Source organism: Miniopterus natalensis, chromosome 1 (genome assembly GCF_054644295.1).
Source record: "Miniopterus natalensis isolate mMinNat1 chromosome 1, mMinNat1.hap1, whole genome shotgun sequence".
Taxonomy (NCBI): domain Eukaryota; kingdom Metazoa; phylum Chordata; class Mammalia; order Chiroptera; family Miniopteridae; genus Miniopterus; species Miniopterus natalensis.
This window is the reverse complement of record NC_142081.1, coordinates 171,698,615-171,718,629: the sequence shown is the minus strand read 5'-3', so window position 1 is coordinate 171,718,629 and position 20,015 is coordinate 171,698,615. Positions and strand designations below refer to the sequence as shown.

Sequence of the window (20,015 nt, the reverse complement as noted above, 5' to 3'; positions counted from 1 at the left end):
AACTTTATCTTTATAGAAATTTAACTGGTACAGTAAGCTCTTATGGATTTTTCGTATCATTTACAAAAGTGTTCATTTAATGCCTAATTTCATTATATAAAATTAAATAGGTTTGGGACACTGCCCTTAAGAATTACCTGTAAAAATTGCTGTGGTGGTTGGGTCAGCTGAGCCTGAGATGGTTGCTGAACTGATGTAAGCTGCTGTTCCTGGGAGCTCTGCTGCTGCTGCTGCTGCTGCGTAACTGACAATGTCTGTGACTGCTGCTGCTGGGTAGCAAAAGTAGGGTAGGCAGTCACCACCTGACCCATGAGCATAGTGCTAGGTACCATGACCGCCCCACAAGCTACAGGAGCAGTTACTAATTTGGTCACAAGTTGCTGACCTTGAGAAAATCTATAAGAGGAAGAAAAGAAAAGAGAAGTCAGAAATATAAAATATGTATTATAAAAGGCAGTGGCTGAATACTTCTCTAATATAATTCCCAATGATATTGCCAATTTAGTTTTTTTAAGGCTGTAAGTTCAAACTTTGTTTCATGTTTTTAAAGATTCCTTCTGAGATATCAGCAAAAGAAAAATGTGTATATAGTGCCCTGAGTGGTGCTGCACCATGGTTAGAGCATTGGCCCCCGCACCAAAGGGTTGCAGGTTTGATCCTGGTTGGGGCACATGTGGGAGGCAACTAATTAATGTGTCTCTCTCACATTGATGTTTGTTTCCCTCTCTCTCCCTCCCTCCCTTCCTTCCACTCTCTAAAAAAATCAGTGGAGAAAATACCCTTGGGTAAGGATTAACAACAACTACTACAAACGTGTATATAGCAAAATGAAATGATCACACAACCTGAAACTTTCCTTGCATAGCCACATGCAAAAGAATGAAGCTGGACTCTTATGTTACACTATATACAAAAATTAACTCAAAATAGATTAAATGCCTAAGCATAGAGCTAAAACAATGAAGCTCTTAGAAGAAAATGTAGGGGAAAAGTTCTGTGAAACTGGACTGGGCAATAATTATATGGATATGACACTAAAAGCACAGGCAACAACAAAAAAAATAAACTGCACATTAAAATTTAAAACTTTTATGCATCAAAGGACACTATCAACACAGTGAAAGGATAACCCACAGAATGGGAGAAAATATTTGCAAATCATATATCTGATAAGGGGGTAATAACTAAAATACATAAAGCAATCCTACAACTCAACAAAAAAATTATCTGATTTTAAAAATGTGTCTTTCTCCAAAGAAGACAAATGGTCAATAAGCACATGAAAAGACGCTCAACATCACTAACCATTAGGGAAATGGAAATCAAAACCACAGTGATATATCACTTCATACCCACCCACCAGGCTGGCAATCATAAAAAAAAAAAAAAAAAAAATCACCATATGACCCAGTAATTCCATTTCTTGGCGTATACTCAAAAGAATTCAAAGCAGGGACTCAAACAGGTATTTGTATGCCCATGTTTATAGCAGCATTATTCACAATCAGCAAACAATGGGTGTAACCCAAGTGTCCATCAGTGGATGAATGGATAAACAACATGCGGTATATAAATACAATGGAATACTATTTAGCTTTAAAAAGGAATGAAATTCTAGCACATGGAAACTTTGAGGACATGATGCCAAGTAAAGTAAGTCAATCACATATTGTATGATTTCACTTATATGAGGTATCTAGAGTAATAAAAAGATATTATGTGCTTAGAAAGTAGAATGGTAGTTTCCAGGAGCTGGAGGAGAGGAGGGATGGGGAGTTATTTTTCAATGGGTACAATTTTAGTTTAAAACTAAATTACACTGTAATAGTGCATAAAAGTACCCTCAGTTTATCACTGTTAGAATTCACTAACATTCCTTCCCGCCCCGCTTTCCTGCTTCTATTTTTTTAATGAAAGAACAAAAAATGATGCCTCTTCAGGGAAGAATATTATTTCTATTTGCCTTTTCTGTGAGAAGACGTCAATTTCTAACACTGGCCATTACAGTGAAAAACTGAGATGCACATGACTGCTGTAGATGTAGCATGAACTACACCTGCACAGTTTAAAGTACATAGTATTATACTTAGGGCAAACACACTTTATTATTTACATGTTCCACAAGACAAAATAAATCTATTGTGAAACCACGCCAAAGTTAAAAATACCGGATTTTAGATGCTTCAGAACCAAATGCATTATTTAATGCAAAAAAAAAAACTCCACATACACAACTTTTAAAATTTATATATTAAAAAAGCCCAAAGAAACAAGTAACATTTATAAAGTGGTTAAGTGTTATTTCTTATGTAATTGTAGAAGAAATTAGTATCTGAATTGCCCAACTGCTCACTGGTAAAATATGATGAGAATACATCATCCATCTCTGGAACCAAGACATTCTTCAATCTACTGCTTAACTCTCACTTCTGTGGCTTTGAACATACTGCTCCCTCTGCCTAGAATACCCTCGCCAGGCTCCCCGCCACACCCCCCCCCCCCCCCCAAAGCCAAGCTTTTTAAGACTCTGGCTAAGTATGTCCTCCATGAAGCTTTCTCTGGCCACACTGCTCTCTTTCACCTGCTTGCCTCAACCTGTAAAACTGTTCACTTCCTCCTTTCTAAAGACCTACAAAGTATTTAAGACACCAAATAATACTGTTTGTGTACTTTTCTATGGCTAATACTAATTTGATCTTTCTCTTGGGACAGTATGTGCCACACTAATCTCAGTAGGCACTCAAATGTTTGCTCAAGTAAGTCCCCCTCAAATATCAGATGTTCACAAATAGTTGATAAACTGTGTCCTCCAAAATGCACATCAGCATTCTAGATTAATAGATTACTCTAGATGAATTATTCCAGATTAATGGATTTTTTCTCAGGCTTTAAAACTAGTCCTCTGCACTTTTATAAAGCACATTCATACTATTTTTCAGGATGTTAGAGCTAAAAGCTGGACTTTTTAACTTGAAGGAAATGAGTTCTAAAAGGAAGCAGTGAGTTAGTTCTTCCTGCAACTTCTTTACTCTCTGGAAATTATTAATAGGATTTTAATATAATCTATTATGGGGCCCACTACAATTGCAAAATTGTATTATAAAAGCAGCAGCCCTACTTGTATTGCAGTAAAATAGTGAAAAATAAAATGTATTTAAAATAGAAGTTTTAAGACTATAGAGATCCTAAAGTAAAAGCTTCCCAATCTAAGAAAACAGCATTTCTTCAAAACCTTTGTTTCTAAGCTACTCCCACCAAAATAAATCATAGATGGCATTCTTGATTGGCTCACAGAAGTTTAGTGTAGTGTAAGTTTAGGCACTTGAAGTTTGAAATCAGACACTGAGTCTTGAATTCTAAACCCCTTCTTCACCCCCTTAACTAGCTGCAGGCCCTTGACCAAATTACTAAAAACACACTTTTTTTCTTATCTGGGAAATAAAAGACCCTAACACATTTTTTTTAAAATAAGAATTAAATGACATAATATCTTTTGAGCACTTAGTAAAGTACTAAACAAACTCAAGAAAGGAAAGCTAGTTTTATTCCATAACATATATAAACCATGGTAGTATACACCCTAATCATTACATAAAAACTTATCAGTATTTAGATTAGAATGATAAAAGTTTCACAGTGATACAAAGTCTGTCATAAAACTCATATAACAGTGTGCTGTAGAATTTGGATTCTACAATATCTGGTAGCACATTTTTGGACAGGAAACAAAATTTGCTGCTACATTTTTCATTATAAATTCCTTAAACAATGAATACATTATGCATTTGTATTTCAAATTCAATAATACTGACGCATCTCAGAGGGAAGGCGGGGATGGTGGGTGAGAGGGTGGGTGGGGAGAGGTTAACCAAAGGATTTATATGTGTATCTGCATAGCCCATGGACACAGACAATGGTGTGGTGAAGGCCAGGGGTGGGGGTGAGAGCGGGACAGAAGGGGTCAATGGGGAAAAAAAGAGATATCTGTAATACTTTCAACAATAAAGATAAATTTTAAAAAGAACAACAAAACAAATAACTGACTGGCCCTGGACAGTATGGCTTGGTTGGCTGGAGCATCATCTGGTACACCAAAAGGTGGTGGGTTCGACTTCCTGTCAGGACACATACTCAGGTTGGGGTTCGATCACTGGTGGGGCCTTGTGCAGGAGGCAGCCAACTGATGTTCCTCACATCGATGTTTTTCTCTTTCTCTCTCTCTCTCTCTCCTCCCCGCTCCCTGAATGAATTTTTTTAAAAAAGATACTGGCTGCAGCAACAATCTAAAATCATGTTTTTAAAAATTAAGTTATTTTTTAATTAAGTTACAACTTTGAATGCCTAAAGAACCATGATAACTACCTTATCTGTCTGTCCTGAGTGAATGTAGTTACTGCAGCACTCTGGGTACTGTTTTGTGGCATACTAGATGGAATCTGCACCATGCTTCCGGCTGCCGGCTGAGAAATCACCATAGTGTTATACAGTGGGGCTGTAAGAGTGCTCTGGGTCTGACTCGAAAGAGATGTCTGTTGGCTGTGCCCACTCAGTACATTTTGTTGACTCTGCTGGAAAAGAGGAGATTTTAATGACAGATTAACTGAAAAAATTTACATCAGGAAGTATGCTTCTACATCATTCTAATAATAGTTGACAAGACAGAAATAGAAGTGGCAGGACATATTACTCTGGGGGAAATATGACCACCAAGTAATGACTTGTAGTTAACTGAAAATGAATTAGTTTTCAATACCTTGCTGGAAGGTAAGCTATGATTTTAGAAAAGAAGCATGATCTTAACAGCGATAATACAATATAAACAAAGAATTTCTATTAAATGCCCCAAATGAGTGACCAACATTAGTCATTTTTATATATTTCATTTGAAGCCCTGTGATTTATAGTCACAGATGTACATCAATTACCAAAATTTCCTGGAATATTGATTAAACCATCACTGTCCCAACAATTTATTCTTGACATATGGTAACATGTTTCCTGGTCAGCCTCTTTTGCAACTCAAACTCTTTTAATCTACAGAAGTAGTCTGTATGTTCATTTTTTTAAAAACTGCAAAATTATTTAAATGTCGAAACAGTGAAAGTATTTAACATCCAACAGTTTCACAACTAACACTTTTGAACAAAATATTTTAATAATTATCACTCAATACTATACTTTCTAATTACTACTATTAAATTTTTTAATATGGTATTATTTAAGATAGAGCTTTATTTTTGTTGCAGCAACAATACACATTTCAATCACTGAACACCCCACAGCCCACTGTAGTCGATAACATTACCTGACTTGATGTACTTTGTAAAGTCTGCTGTTGTATCATGTGTTGAGTTGTGCCAATGTGTCCAGTATTCATTCCACTTTGAATTTGGTTAGTTTGAACAACCTGGCCTTGCATATTTATAGGTGCGAGTTGTTGGATGTTAGATGAATTTCCAGAAGAAAGTTGAACAGAACCAAAATTCAACCCAGGGGTTGACTGCTGTAAAAACATCTTTTAAAATAAAGATTACATTAAAATGAGCTTCACAGATTAAAAACAAAGACGAATGAGAGCATTAAAAAAAGGAAAGCAAAAACAAGCTACAAATTAAAGTTTAAAAACTAACAAGACTAAGACATTTTGAATGAATTAGCAATAATTACTTAATAAAACATACTTCACAATCATTCATCCAGTCATCCTACCACCACGTTTCCAACTGTTGAACTGGCAGTTCTGCATCACTTATTTATAACTTATGGCATTAGATAAAAGTAGTTTTCACTTAAAGTTTCTCTTTACTAAAGTCCTAGTCTCTGACAAACATAACTTTAGACTGGCTGACAAAATAAGACTATGAAATTATACCTACTGGTATTTTATTAAAACAATGATTGATGATTTATTATAAATTCTATACCAACATGTAAAAGTCTATGTAAAACATAATTTTTATATTATGAATTAAAGCTTACTAAAAATTGAACTGCTAAAGAGGACTCTAACATGGAGGACCAAGGATATTGATGGAAATCATCTTAGGAATGAATTATTTCTAGAGACTATAAATGCAATTATAATGAGCAGGTAACCAATGAGTATTTGCTGAACTAAATTGATGAAATGTATCTCTTGTATGTCATTTTTAAAAAATGTTCAATTACAGTTGTTGTACATTAGTTTCAGGTGTACAACAGTAATTAAGATATTTACATAATTTACAAAGTGATCACACCAATAAATCCAGTTCCCATCTGACATCATACATAGTTGTTACAGTATTATTATTTTTAATCCTCACCTGAGGATATGTTTTTTAATTGATTTTAGAAAGGGAAAGGGAGAGAAAGAGAGAGAGAAATATTGATCAGTTGCCTCCCGTATGTGCGCCAACCAAGGATGGAATCCGAAACGCTTTGGCAACACAGTATGATACTCCAACCAACCGAACCACACTGGCCAGGGCTACAATATTATTGACTATATTCCCTATGCAAAATTTTACATCCCTATGACTATCCTATAACTACCAATCTGTACTTCTCAATTCCTTTACCTCCTCCCTCCCAAATCTGGCAACCATTAAAACATTCTTTGTTTCTATGAGTTTGTTTCTGTTTTGTTTGTATACTTGTTTTTTATATTACACATATCAGTGAAATCAAATGGCATTTATCTTTCTCTGTATGACTTACTTCACTGAGCACAATACTCTAGGTCCATACATGTTTTTGTAGATGACAAGATTTCATTCTTTTTATGGCTGAGTCATGTTCCACTGTATACAGCACCACTTCTTTATCCATTCACCTACAGATGGAAACTTAGGTTGCTTCCATATCTTGGCTATTGTAAATAACGCTGCAGTGAACGTACTGGATGTACATGTCTTTCTGAATTAGTGTTTTGGGTTTCCTCAGATAAATATCCAGAGTAGAATTGGTGGGTTCTTCTTTGTCTCGTTACCACCTTTGTTTTAAAGTCTATTCTGTCTTGTATAAGTATTGCTATCCCAGTTTAAAATTTTTTTAATTTCCATTCTCATGAAATATCTTTTTCCGTCCCTTTACTTTCAGTCTGTGTGTGTCTTTTGATCTCAGGTGAGTCTCTTATAGACAGCATATGTAAGGGTCTTATTTTCTTATCCATTCTGCCACCCTGTGTCTTTTAATTGGAGCATTTAACCTATTTACATTTAAAGTAACTGCTGATAGATAAATGTAGTTATTACCATTTTATTATTCATATTTTTTACCTTTTTTTCCCTTCTTAAAGCCATCACTTTAACATTTCTTATAATACTGGTTTTATGTTTTACATAGACTCCTTTAGCTCTTTCTTGTCTGGGAAGCTCTTTACCTGTCCTTAGATTCTAAACAATAACTTTTCTAAGTAGAGTAACCTTGGTTGTAGGTTCTTGCTTTTCATCACTTTGCATATTTCATGCCAATTCCTTCTGACCTGTGAAGATTCTGTTGACAAATCATTTGAGTCTTATGGGAGCTCCCTTGTAGGCACTGGCTTTTCTCTTGCTGTTTTAAGATTCTCTCGTCTTTAAACTTTGTCATTTAATTATGATGTGTCTTGGTGTGGGTCTCTTTGAGTTCATTTGTTTAGGACTCTCTGAACTTCTGGACTTGTATATCTATTTCCTTCGTCAGGTTAGGGAAGTTTTCTGTCATTATTTCTTCAAATTATTTTCAATTCCTTGCTCTCTCTCTTCTCCTTCTGTTACACCTATGATGCAAATGTTAGGACTCTTGACATTGTCCCAAGGACTCTTAAACTATCGTCATTTTTTTTCTCTATTTGCTGTTCTTATTGGATGTTTTCTGCTATCTTTCAAATCACTAATTTGATCCTGTTTCATCTAATCTACTGTTGAGTCCCTCTAAGGTATTCGTTTCAGTTACTGCACTCTTCATTCCTGACTGGTTCTTATGTTTTCTATTTCCTTTTAAAATCCTCACCCAAGGAAATGTTTTTAATTGATTTTAGAAAAAGACGACGGGGGAGAGGGGAAAGAGTAAGAAACATTGATCGGTTGCTTCCCATACATGTGCTGACTGGTGGTCAAATCCAAAACCTAGGTATGTGCCCTGACTGGGAATAGAATTCAAAACCTTTGGTATATGGGATGATGACCCAACCACCAAGTCGCCCAGCCAGTGCCCTATTCCCATTTTTATATTTCCTTCTCTTTGTTGAAGTTCTGAGATCATCAAGCATTTTTATAACCAGTGTTTTGAACTCTGCACATAATAGCTTATTTCCATCCTGTTTAGTTCTTCTTCTGGAGTTTTGTTCTGTTCTTTCATTTGGGATGTTTTTTGTCCCCTCCTTCCTGCTACCTCCCTGTTTGTTTTTATGAATCAGGTAGAGCTGCTACGTATCCTGGTCTTGGTAGAGTGGCCTTAGGTAGTAGGTGTCCTATGGGGCCCAGTGGTACAGTCTCCCTGGTCACCTGAGCCAGGTGCTTCAGGTGTGTTTGTGCGTGGGTTCTGTGTGCCCCTCTATTGCAGCTGAGTCTTGATTGCTGTTGGCACCTCAATGGGAGGGACTGACCCTCAGGCTGATTGACTGTGAGGACTGGCTATGACTACAGTGGAAGAGCTGTTGTGCAGGCGCTGACCCTATGAAGCAGGATCTGCTTTAGGAGGGCTCTGGTGCCTGCCAAGTTTGCCCTTTGAGTGTCATTTGTGGAAGTGGTTGTGTGGTGCTCTGGTGTGGTTTGAGGCTGCCCACCAGGTATGTTGGTTCTGGGGCCTCTTGGTAGATGCAGGCCAAGGTTAGCTGCTGCCTAAGCCCTGCCCAGGGCCACTTGGTAGGAACTACAAAGTGGTATGTAGATGATTGCCACTTGTGCTTGGTTTGAAGGTGCCTGGGAGGCTAAGTTGCTAACTGAGGCCAGATGCCACTAGTGCTAAGCCTGGGGCTCCTTAGCAAGAGGTATGGGGCATGCCGAGGCCAGATGCTGCTTGGAGTTTGTGAATCTTTGAGAGATTTTAGAAAAGTCTGCAGAATGAGCCAAGACAGGCTATCTATATGAAAAAGCCACTGAAAACAGCTTGGGTGGGGAGGGGTCTCAGGGAATAACCAGGGCAGGGGGAACAGTGATAGCCAGGTTAATGGAGGCTCAAGATATGGCACATGCCTGCACCTGCAGGGGGAGAGGTCAGCAAAATAATAATGGCTTCTGCCAGCATTGTGAGAAAGCTGCCCCTCCAGCCCCTGCCCTGAAGCCAGGCATTTCAGTTCCTCCCTGTATGTCCCTGGCATTTTTTGAGCTGCTGTCCCAGTGCTGTAGCTCAGAGGGAGTGAGACCCTGCGCGTGGGCCAGGAGAAGGCCCAGCAGCCCTCTTGTCTCACTCAGCCACGATCTCTGCTGGTTTTCAGTCAGAAGTTATGAGAACTTCTCTCCCTGACAGTGAAACCCTGGGTTAGGGCCTGGTATAGGGCTGGGACCCCTTGATTCTCAGGGGGAACCTCTGCAGCTGAGGTATCCCTGCAATTCTCAACCACCACACGTGGGTGTGGGACCAGCCCCTTTCGAGTCTCTGCCCCTCCTACCCGTCTCAATGTGGCTTCTTCTGTATATCCTTAGTTATAGGCCTTCTGTTAAGCTATACTTCAGGTGAGTTTTCAATGATGGCTGTTCTGAAGTTTAGCTGCAACTCTGATGTGGTCATGGAAGGAGGCAAATACAACATTTGCCTGTTCCACCATCTTGACCAGAAGCCTCTCTTGCATGTAATTTTTAATTAAGGATAGTCAATTTCCTTAAAAAATTAAAATGTGAATGGCATGCTTTGTTTAAATCCAATATAGTAGTATCTTACCTGCAGCCCTTGACCATGGACCATTTGAAGTTGTTCTTGAATTTTTCTTAGTTCTTCTTGTTGCCGATGAATATTTGCCTCTATCATTCGTGTCCGCTGCTCCAGCTGGTCTTTCAGATGCTGCATGGCTCCTAACTGTGCTGAAAACTGAAACTGAAGTACCATGTATAAAAAAAGTATAAGATATTTTAGAATTACTTATTTCTAACTGTGCAATGTGAAAAGCAAGCAGTATATCTAAGCAGAGCTAAGAATGTTATGCCAGATATCAATGTGATGCCTCTCAGCTAATTCACCCATCTTTGCTCAGCTTTGTCATAGTAGGGCTGAACTTGACAAATATTTCTCCTTTGCCAGCAGGCACAAACTTAGTCATGCCAGGTAATGGTGCTAAAGGGATACTACAAAGGGAGGTGCTTATCCTTCTGGTTCTGGTACTCTTCCTTCTTGCTCTTCTGACAATGATTAGCTTCCTAGTAAGTCTCATCAGCACCCAAGCAAGTGGTTCTCCAGCAAGTCTCCCTAAGATCCAAGTGGTCAGCTCCCCAGCAAATTTTACTGGTACCCCACAGGTGGCTTCCTGCTCTCCAGTCCTAGTCCGTGACACTTCAGTGAACTTCTCTACCATCCAGTGGCTACAGCCACACCTCCCCCAGTAGGATCTGAGTCTCAGCCTGGCCTGAAAGAGAAATTTTGAGGGTTTGGGAGAGTCTTCCAAGTTGTTCCTTCCTTGGGTACTCTCTTTTTCACTATAGTTAGACTTACTTTCTATGTCTGTTATCTTTGTAGTCTTAAGAATTTAGTAGTTAATCCCTGTTACCAGTTAACAATCTTTTATAGTACCCCTGTTCAAATTTCTGACTTCTGAATGCACCCTTGATTAAAAATACACAGTGGCATTAAAAAACCTGAGCTCATATTGTGGCTCTATCACTTGTTAGGACAAGTTATGTAACTTCATTGCTACCCTTTAACAATTGAAAAAGTAGCCTGCACCCAGAGTTATTCATACCAAATTCTGATATCCCTAGAATGTCCTCTTTGTGTGCATCATTAGACACTTACAAAAATCTGACAACCAACCATAATATTTTTTTTTGTATTTTCAACTGAAACTGTTCTCGGGTTAAGTACAAAATATAAGCTTTTAAAGACTAAGCAATTATATATGAATGAATACATATGTGAATGAAAAAAAGTTATTCTATTAACAGGGCTTTCAATCTTGCTTTTATTTCTCTATGTTTACCTGAGTCATAAGCAGCTTCTATTTACTACTTCTCAAAATTTAACATTTAGGAATTTACCACTTAAGTCTACACTTAATTATTTTAATTACACTCATTAATTTTTTCCATGAATATTCAGCACAGGATATAATATAAGAGCAGGAAGAATTTAGCTTTATTGGAAATCTAACTTAGTTTTAAAATAGTCTTCTAGAGTGAACTGCATCCAAAAGTGAGAAATGCCCCCCAAAAGCTTTTACTCAACTTCAAAAGTTTGTACTGAGGATATCGAGTATTACTTTTCAAAGTATGAAATTGACTTCTGAAGTTGATAATAACCAGACCATACCACAGACTACATTTGGTGTTAGAAAATACTACAAATTTAGTACCCCAAACCCCTCATTCCTTAATTTTTTTAATATTATTCCAAATGTTTTACATATATATATATATAAATATATTTTATCCTAAGTAAAATTATACCTTTGGATAACTATATTGTCACCACTTAAAGAACATTTTTGACATAACACATATTCTTTATTTCATGAATCTCTTTAAAATGTTAAATGCTTATTTAGTATCTTGAGATTGAAAATGTCTAAATTTTTACATAAAAATTCTGTTAAGCTTCAGAATAAAAAGCATCTGAGGAATCGATGATAAAAACTGTTACAAGTGCACATAATATTTAATAATACAATGCTATTATAAATACTTTACATGATCATATGTTGCTAAAAGTCAAAATTATGACCTTTAGGAAATTTACTGCACTGTCAATATATTTCTACAAGTGTCATATGTATAATTTAAATAATAACCATAAAAGACAAAGGTGTTTTTAGAAAATTATTTTTATCTATTGTTAACTATCACTATTTGAAATTATGGCATTGTTAAAGTCAAGGTATATTTAATGCCAAACAAAACAGTAAGAATATTCTGGATTATTTTTACTACTCAGTAGTATTTTAAATGTGTCTGAGGCACTGAATGAGTGTAGAGTCGTAAGTTGGGAATCTATAATCAAAAGTAGTTTCTTCTTGTCACTTTTGTAATAATTCTCCTTTGTCTTGCTAATTTCTATATTTAGGCCTCCTTCAGGATTCAGTTTAAGCACAAATTCTTCCAGAAAGTTTTCTTTCACTTCCTCAGGCTCCATAAGTTATAAGTGTCCATCTTATGTGCACCTACCAGCCTGTATACCCTTGGGCATATATTATGTATCATACTGTAGTTCTCTGTCGTTGTAATAAAGTGTTTTAGTATAGATATTATATATTTTGTACTGCCAGCACCTGCAATATCTGATACATATAAGAAACAATAAATGTTCTATATATGAACAAATGAATGAGTACATGAAAATTACTTGATTCTTCCACTATCCATAGGAAGAACAAAATGAACAGCTATATTTCATCTGTAATATCTTTCTGTCTATAGTGTTTTTCAATGGACGTGTTATAGCATATTAAGCAGGGTAATTCTTTGTTGTGTAAAACTATCATGCATGCTAAAACAATTAGCATCCCTGGCCCTTGCCTATTAAAATAAGGGCCAGTGGTACCCCCAGAACAATGACAATCAAAAATATCCCAATATTTTAAATGCCCACAGTTGAGATTTACTGCGTCTGTAAGAATATTTTTAAAATCAGTACTAGCTTAAAAACAATCTACCATTTAAAAATACTCAACTGAAACAAACAAACAAAAATACCTGGGACATGCCTTGTGGAACTGGTAAATTTGTGGCTTGAGGCATCACTGGCTGTGTTAATGATTGACCAACAGACTGGGAATTTATCGACTAGAAGCAAAATAAAAAACAACACTGGAGTGATGATCGTGCCCATACATGAATACTTCCACCAGAAATATCACCATGGTAGCTTTATAACTGTATTTCAATTTGCCTCACAGTTTTTTAGCTGAGTACAGGCATGTCGCCCCCTCTACAATGAAAATGCCTGTTCCCTACTTATGTTTTTATCTTCCAAGGCATCTGCCACATTACCCTGCATGGGCTCTCAATAAAAGTTGACTGGATTTAATTGAAAGTCATTGGTATTTAAACTCAGATATGGAATGACTCTAAATGATTAGCTTTCCATAACAACAACAAAAAAATCTAACATTTTACATGAAAATAATTATGGGACTGATACCTTTGACTACCGCTTCACAAAAGAAAGACCTTGAGTAGGTGTCATATACCAACAACTATTTTAATCTTTATAGAAAGGGACAATGAATCAATGAATTTCTGAAGATTTAGATGATTTTTTCCCTTTTAATAAATCTTTATTCAGAAGAATGCTAGCTGAAGAGTACCTGACTACTAAATGATGACCTCCTTTGTGCCATCTTTTCATGAGCTGGTAAATGCTGTCTGGGAGGAGTGCTAGTATCCGTTGGGATCTTTGTTGGTGTTGCTGAGAGTAGTCAACAAAAACAGAACAGAATTAGTACTTACAGTTTTTAAATACAGTTTTTAAAATTGAATCTTAAAATGCACTTCAGGGAATAAAAATAAGGTCTTTGAGGTTTTTTCTAAATTATTTAATAAAAGTGAAGTCTACGACAAGATGATTCTTTTTAATTACTTCTTTTTTAAGGACAAAGAAAGGTTGGAAATAGAAAAAACTTCAAATATAATAGTGATTACAACCCTACGACTCAACAGTAAAAAAAAAAACTAATAATTCAACTGAAAAATGGGCTAAGAAATTGAATAGACATATCTATAAAGAAGCCATACAAATGAACAACCGGCATATGAAGAAATGCTCAATATCACAAATCATGAGGGAAATGCAAATCAAAACCATAATAAGTTATCACCTCACACCTGTCCAGATGGCTATTATAAAAAAACACACACAAAAGACAAGTGTATGCAAGAATGTGAACAAACTAGAACTCTTGCACAGTTAGTAAGGATACAAAACAGTGCAGCCACTGAGGAAAACAATGTGGAGGTTTCACAAAAAATGAAAAACAGAACTACCATATATGATCCAGCAATCCCACCTGTAAGTATTTATCCAAAATAATTGAAATCAGGTTCTTGAAGAGATATTAGCACTCCTATGTTCACTACAGCACTATTCACAATAGCAAAGATGTTGAAACAAGCTAAATGTCCACTGACGTATGAATGGATAAACAAAATGTGGTATATAAGTGGTGGGCAAAAACAGGTTTACAGTTGTTCATATGAAAAATAATACAATAATTAATAATACAAAAATAAACTTTTGTGTACTCACAACTGTAAACCTACTTTTGCCCACCCCTGTATATACAAACAATGGAATACTATTCAATCTTTAAAAAGAAGGACATTCTACAATATGCAACTAGATGAACCTTGAGAATTTTAGGCTAAGCAAAATAAGCCAATGACAGAAAGACAAGGAGTGCATGACTCCATTACCTGAAGTATCTAAAGTAGTCAAATTTGTTGAATCAAAGAGAATGGTGATTGTCAAGGGCTGGGCAGAGGGGAAAGTAGGGAGTTACTAATCAATGGGCATAAAGTTACAATTAAGCACGATGAATAAGCTCTAGAGACTTGCAGTACAACACACTGTACCTACAGTCAACAGTGTATTGTTCACTCAAAAATTTAACGGTAAATATCACTTTAAAGTGTTCTTACCACAATAAAATAAAATTTTAAAAAAAAGAAATGGCTAGCCTGGCTGGGCATGGCTCAGCAGTTGAGCATCAACCTAGGATCCAGGAGATCGAGGTTTGATTCCCAGTCAGGGCATATGCCCAGGTTTGCGGGCTTGATCCTCAGTTGGGGACGTGCAGGAGGCAGCCAATCAATGACTCTCTCATCACTGATGTTTCTCTCTCTCTCTCTCTTTCCCCCTCCCTCTCTCTGAAATTAATAAAGGTATATAAAAGAAAGAAAGAAAGAAGGAAGGAAGGAAGGAAGGAAGGAAGGAAGGAAGGAAGGAAGGAAGGAAGGAAGGAAGGAAGGAAGGAAGGAAGGAAGGAAGGAAGGAAGGAAGGAAGGAAGGAAGGAAGGAAGGAAGGAAGGAGAGAGAGGGGGGAGGGAGGGAGGGAGGGAGGGAGAAAGAAAGGAAAGAAAGAGAAAGAAAGAAAGAAAGAAAGAGAGAGAGAGAGAGAGAGAGAGAGAGAGAGAGAGAGAGAGAGAGAGAGAGAGAGAGAAAGAAAGAAAGAAAGAAAGAAAGAAAGAAAGAAAGAAAGAAAGAAAGAAAGAAAGAAAGAAAGAAAGAAAGAAAGAAAGAAAGAAAGAGAAAGGAGGGAGGGAGGGAGGGAGGGAGGGAGGGAGGGAGGGAGGGAAGAAAACGAGCTACAGTAGGAGAAAATTTTTTCCTAAGATTTCAGAAATTCTATGTTTAACCTCTGATGTTCTACCCACAATGTTGAGTAGTTCACTACAGTCTCTTTTCTCCTTACTAGTATATATAGTTTTAATACCCTGAGAAATAAAGGTTACTCTTAAAAAAAGGGTACTAAGTTAATGACAATTATGCAAGTCTTCATACAGACAAAATTCTTTAAAAAAAACTTTCAAAAAGCAAATTTAAAGAATACTTACTGGCTCTACCAGTAAAAGAAAGAAGGGAATAAGTAGTTTTGCTTTCTTTTTGAGAGTATATTAAAAACAGTATCAACATTACTACCTATGAATGTTATAGGCTACTTCATAAGCTTAATTCTTTGCTAAATGTGAGCGATGGGCCTCTTACTCACTGGAAAGTTTAATGTATTTCAGAAATGTAAAAACTTATTTTAAAGTAGCATTTTATTAACAATGCTGGTACCAGTAACATAATTTAGGAACACTCTCTGTAAAGGAAGTCAGCTTTCAAGCTAGAGTACTTACAGGATGGGTCTGAGACTGCGGTGTGAGATGATTTTCTTGAACTACGGGAGGAAGCAGAAGGGGTTGGGCTGTGATCAAACCTTTCCAGTGCTTCCTTGAGACTGACTGTGTTTATACGGTTATCAGACCCAGAATCTTGGCTCTAAGGAGGAAGAGTAAAATAAATGTTTTCTTGTGGTTCGGTTCAGAGATCCCCAAATATTAATATTGCTTACTAACCCCACTTCCCCAAAATTAGTTTTACTCATAACAAGGCAATTATATTTGTGTATATATTAGGTAAAGAAAAGAAAAATTATTTTTTTATAGCCAGAAGATTTTAGCTTCATTCTCAATTTAAAGAAACAACAGATTCAAAAGAATGAAGGTGTACTCTTACTATATACCATATATAAAAGCTAACTCAAAATGGATCAGAGACCTCAACATAGGAGCTAAAAATTATAAAACTTTCAGAAGGAGAAAAGCTTTATGACATTGGATTGGGCAATAATTTCTTGGCTATGACATTAAATGCACAAGCAACAAAAGTGCATCAGAAGACAGTATACCAGAGGGAAAAGGCAACCCTTGGAATGAGACAAAACATTTCCAAATCACGTATCTGATAATAAATTAACACCCAGAGCACATAAAGAACTCTGCAATTCAACAGCAAAAAAAAAACCCAAAACACCAACAAACAATCCAGTAAAAAAACCAGCAAAGGTTTTGCACACATTTCTCCAAAGAAATGGTCAATAAACATATGAAAAGATGTTCAGTATCAACAATCATTAGGGAAATACAAATCAAAACCAAATCAAAATCACATCCATCAGAATAGCTATTATAAAAAGAAACAAACAAAAACACAGAAAATAACCGATGTTGGTGAGAATATGAAGAAACTGGAACTCTTGTACACTGCTGATGGAAATGTAAACTAATGCAGCTACTATAGAAAATAATACGATGGGTGCTTAAAAAATTTAACAGAATTACCATATGATCCAACAATTCCATTTCTGAGTACACACTCAAACAACTGAAAGCAGGGGCTCAAACAGATACTTGTACACCCATGTTCACAGCAGCATTATTCACAAGAGCCGAAAGATGGATGCAACCCAAGTGTCCAATGACGGATGAGTGGATAACAAAAATGTGGCATATACACAGAATGAAATATTATTCAGGAAATTCTGTCACATGCTAAAACATGGATAAACCTTGAGGACATTATGTCAAGTCAAATAATCCAGTCCCATGAGGACAATTACTGATGATTCCACTTGTATGCTGTACCTATAGGAGTCAAAATTAATAGAGTCAGAAAGTAGACTGGTGGTGGCCAGGGGATTGAGGGAGGACGGAACAGGGAGTTTCGGTTTAATGGGTATGGATATCAAGTTTCAGTTTGATAAGATGAAAAGTTTTGGTGATGGCTGCACATCAGTGTGAATGTACTTAATGCCACTGAACTGTACAATTAAAATTGGTTAATGGTAAATTTTTTTAAGTATATTTTATCACATTAAAATAAAGTGTAAAAAAATAAACAACAGAATAAAGATGGCACTTCAGTTTATAGACAAGGTACTATAAGCATCTTTGGAACTCAGCATTTGATTGCTCAAAATCTTCCTCTTCACTCCAACTCTGACCTTTGTACAGAATTTCAATATCCACGTGAATGGTTCATCCAATGGCCTGTCCTGGTCTCTCAGCTTTCTAGGAATTCCTCATCTCCAATAACTTTTTCCTCTACTCCACTTCAGTCATTCAATCCCTGCACCTTCTAGGACAACTTAGCTTTCTGCTTTTATTCATACCTCAGTGGCCACATTTCCTTGTCTCCCTCACCTCCTAATGTTGGAGCCCCCCAACATTAATGCTTAGTATTTGGCTGTCATCTCTTCTCTACATCCATTTCCTTGGTGATCGAACTTAACACTCATGACTTAAAACCATCCACACACTGAAGTGTCTCAAAAATATATCTCAAATGAACTGCTTCCCTAAACTCCCAGTGGATCACAGTGGTAACAGTAAACACGGTGAGAAAGCAGACAGCGGGAGTATATTTTGGAAGTAGGATTACACACTGGCATAAGAGAAAAAGAAGCAAGGGGGAACAACCTGTATTACTTTAGTTTCTATAAAATGGTCCCAATTTCGAGGAACCCTAGATTTAAAGCACTTTTCTCAGAAAATTTGTTTTATTAAAACATACTGGACCTTCTTCCTCTAATTACACAAAGCTCTCTGAAACACTCTCTCATGTGGGACCCATGAGAGCAGAGAGCCTGTCTATGTTATCCACTGCCGTACTCTTAGCATCTAAAGCCATGTCCGGTACTTCCTAGCATACGGAAGGTACTTAACAAGCTTTCCTGAACGGCAAGCAATATCCCCCATAGTGTCCCCGGTACCCTGTATGTTTAACATACTTTTTACATAGATCCTTGGCTTTTCTCATTCCACTTATCTTCTCCAAGTCAAAAATACCTTTGGCAGGCAACTTCTGACATGCCTCATGATGATTCCTACCTCTCGGTATTCACTCCCTTGTATAAGCCCTCCCCTTCAGTGTACACTGGACCTAGTGATTTGATTCTCATGTACAGAATAGACAACAGTGATGCAGTATCACTTCTGTGCTTAGGTTACAAAAGATTCATCTTGCTGGTTTTCTCTCCCTGGATCTTCTTGCATACTTGCTCTGATGGAAAGGGCCACCTGGAAAGAAACTGAGGGTAACCTCTGGCCATTAGTCAGCAAGGAATCAAGGCTGTCAGTCCAAATGCCCATGAGAAATCAGATCCTTCCAACAATCCAAGAAACCCTGGAAACAGATCCTGGCCCAGGTGAACCTTGAGATAACTGTGGCGCCCAAGGACACCTTGATTACAGCCTTGTCAGAGACCCTGGGCTGACAGCTTGACTGCAGCTTCATGACCAATTCTGAACCAGAGGTCCCAACTAAACTGTGCCTGCATCTTAACCACAGAAACTATGAGTTAATAACTGTTAATTTACATCAAGTTTTGTTACTCAGCCATAGGTAACTAATATACTACATTGCTACATGATATAATGAAAAGAGAAACGAAGAGTTCAAATTCTGACTATAACTTCCCAGCCATGTATCTTTAGGGGAGGCCTTCCCCCACCGTTAAAGCCTCAGTTTCAATATTTTCCAAGTGGGGATATTGCCTATCAGGTGAGAATGTCTGAGGAGTTAAAGATATTTTGTAATTCATATAAAGAAACTTGCCAGAGCCTAACATGTTATAGACAATTAATTAATGGTAGTTTAAATCTGAGATCATACATGTCACTCATCCAACTATCAGTAAACAGAAGACCCTTCAAATCTTTTTAAGAAGCAGGTAAGGTTTTAAATTAATAAATTAAAAGTTTATAACGCCGTCACAAGTGAGAAAATAAAATATCTGAAAAACAATTTTCCTATAAATTACTGAATCTTGTCTTTTATTGCAAAGAAATAAAGTAATTTTTTTAAAAACTATAATATACATACTTTGTCAGCAGCTGTCTCAGGAAGAGATTCTTCAATGCCAAGTTCTCGTCGTCTTTCAGCCCTAACTTCTGCATAACTACAAATGAAAAAAAAAACAAAAAAAAAAGAATTTTAGTGTTTGGTCATTCATTTAAAATACTGCAGAGATGTACCCATTCGGTGTTTTCTATGAGTCTCACTTGCTATTTTCCATGCATTACACAAAACTACAACATATGTACAATTAAAAGATAGTGTACAATATCGTAATCAAATTGAATTTTTCTAGGTATCTCAAATTGAATTTTTCTAGGTATCTAATGTAAATAATCTGTAACTGCACAGTTCTTAAATTCAGAGATATTAAATAAAGAGTATGCTTGTTTACTCCAGTTTTCCTTTCATACAACTGACTTTGATACTTAAGACAGTTACAACTTCTGCTCTAAACCATAAAATTTATGTCAAGAATTATATATATCTCTATATACCTGCATTCTATTTCTATATAATATAAGTAAATTTTATATTATATTTTAACAGTGTATCAAAAATAAGGGAAA

At 36.6% G+C, this 20,015-nt stretch overlaps 1 protein-coding gene across 5 annotated transcripts in view; it reads right to left on the bottom strand.

Annotated features, from left to right (window-relative positions):
• The window catches only part of CLOCK (clock circadian regulator), a 121,296-nt gene that overhangs the window by 9,040 nt on the left and 92,241 nt on the right, over window positions 1–20,015 (bottom strand). For 4 of the 5 annotated variants that reach the window (XM_016207335.2, XM_016207361.2, XM_016207353.2 and 1 more), the window contains 8 exons: window positions 19,474–19,549; window positions 15,948–16,089; window positions 13,415–13,515; window positions 12,801–12,890; window positions 9,844–9,996; window positions 5,306–5,515; window positions 4,363–4,568; window positions 138–396 (listed from right to left, as the gene is read on the bottom strand). In XM_016207335.2, coding sequence (XP_016062821.2) covers window positions 138–396; window positions 4,363–4,568; window positions 5,306–5,515; window positions 9,844–9,996; window positions 12,801–12,890; window positions 13,415–13,515; window positions 15,948–16,089; window positions 19,474–19,549 — 1,237 coding nt within the window. The remainder of the gene's footprint in view (window positions 1–137; window positions 397–4,362; window positions 4,569–5,305; window positions 5,516–9,843; window positions 9,997–12,800; window positions 12,891–13,414; window positions 13,516–15,947; window positions 16,090–19,473; window positions 19,550–20,015) is intronic. The other variant, XM_016207367.2, reaches the window with a different exon arrangement.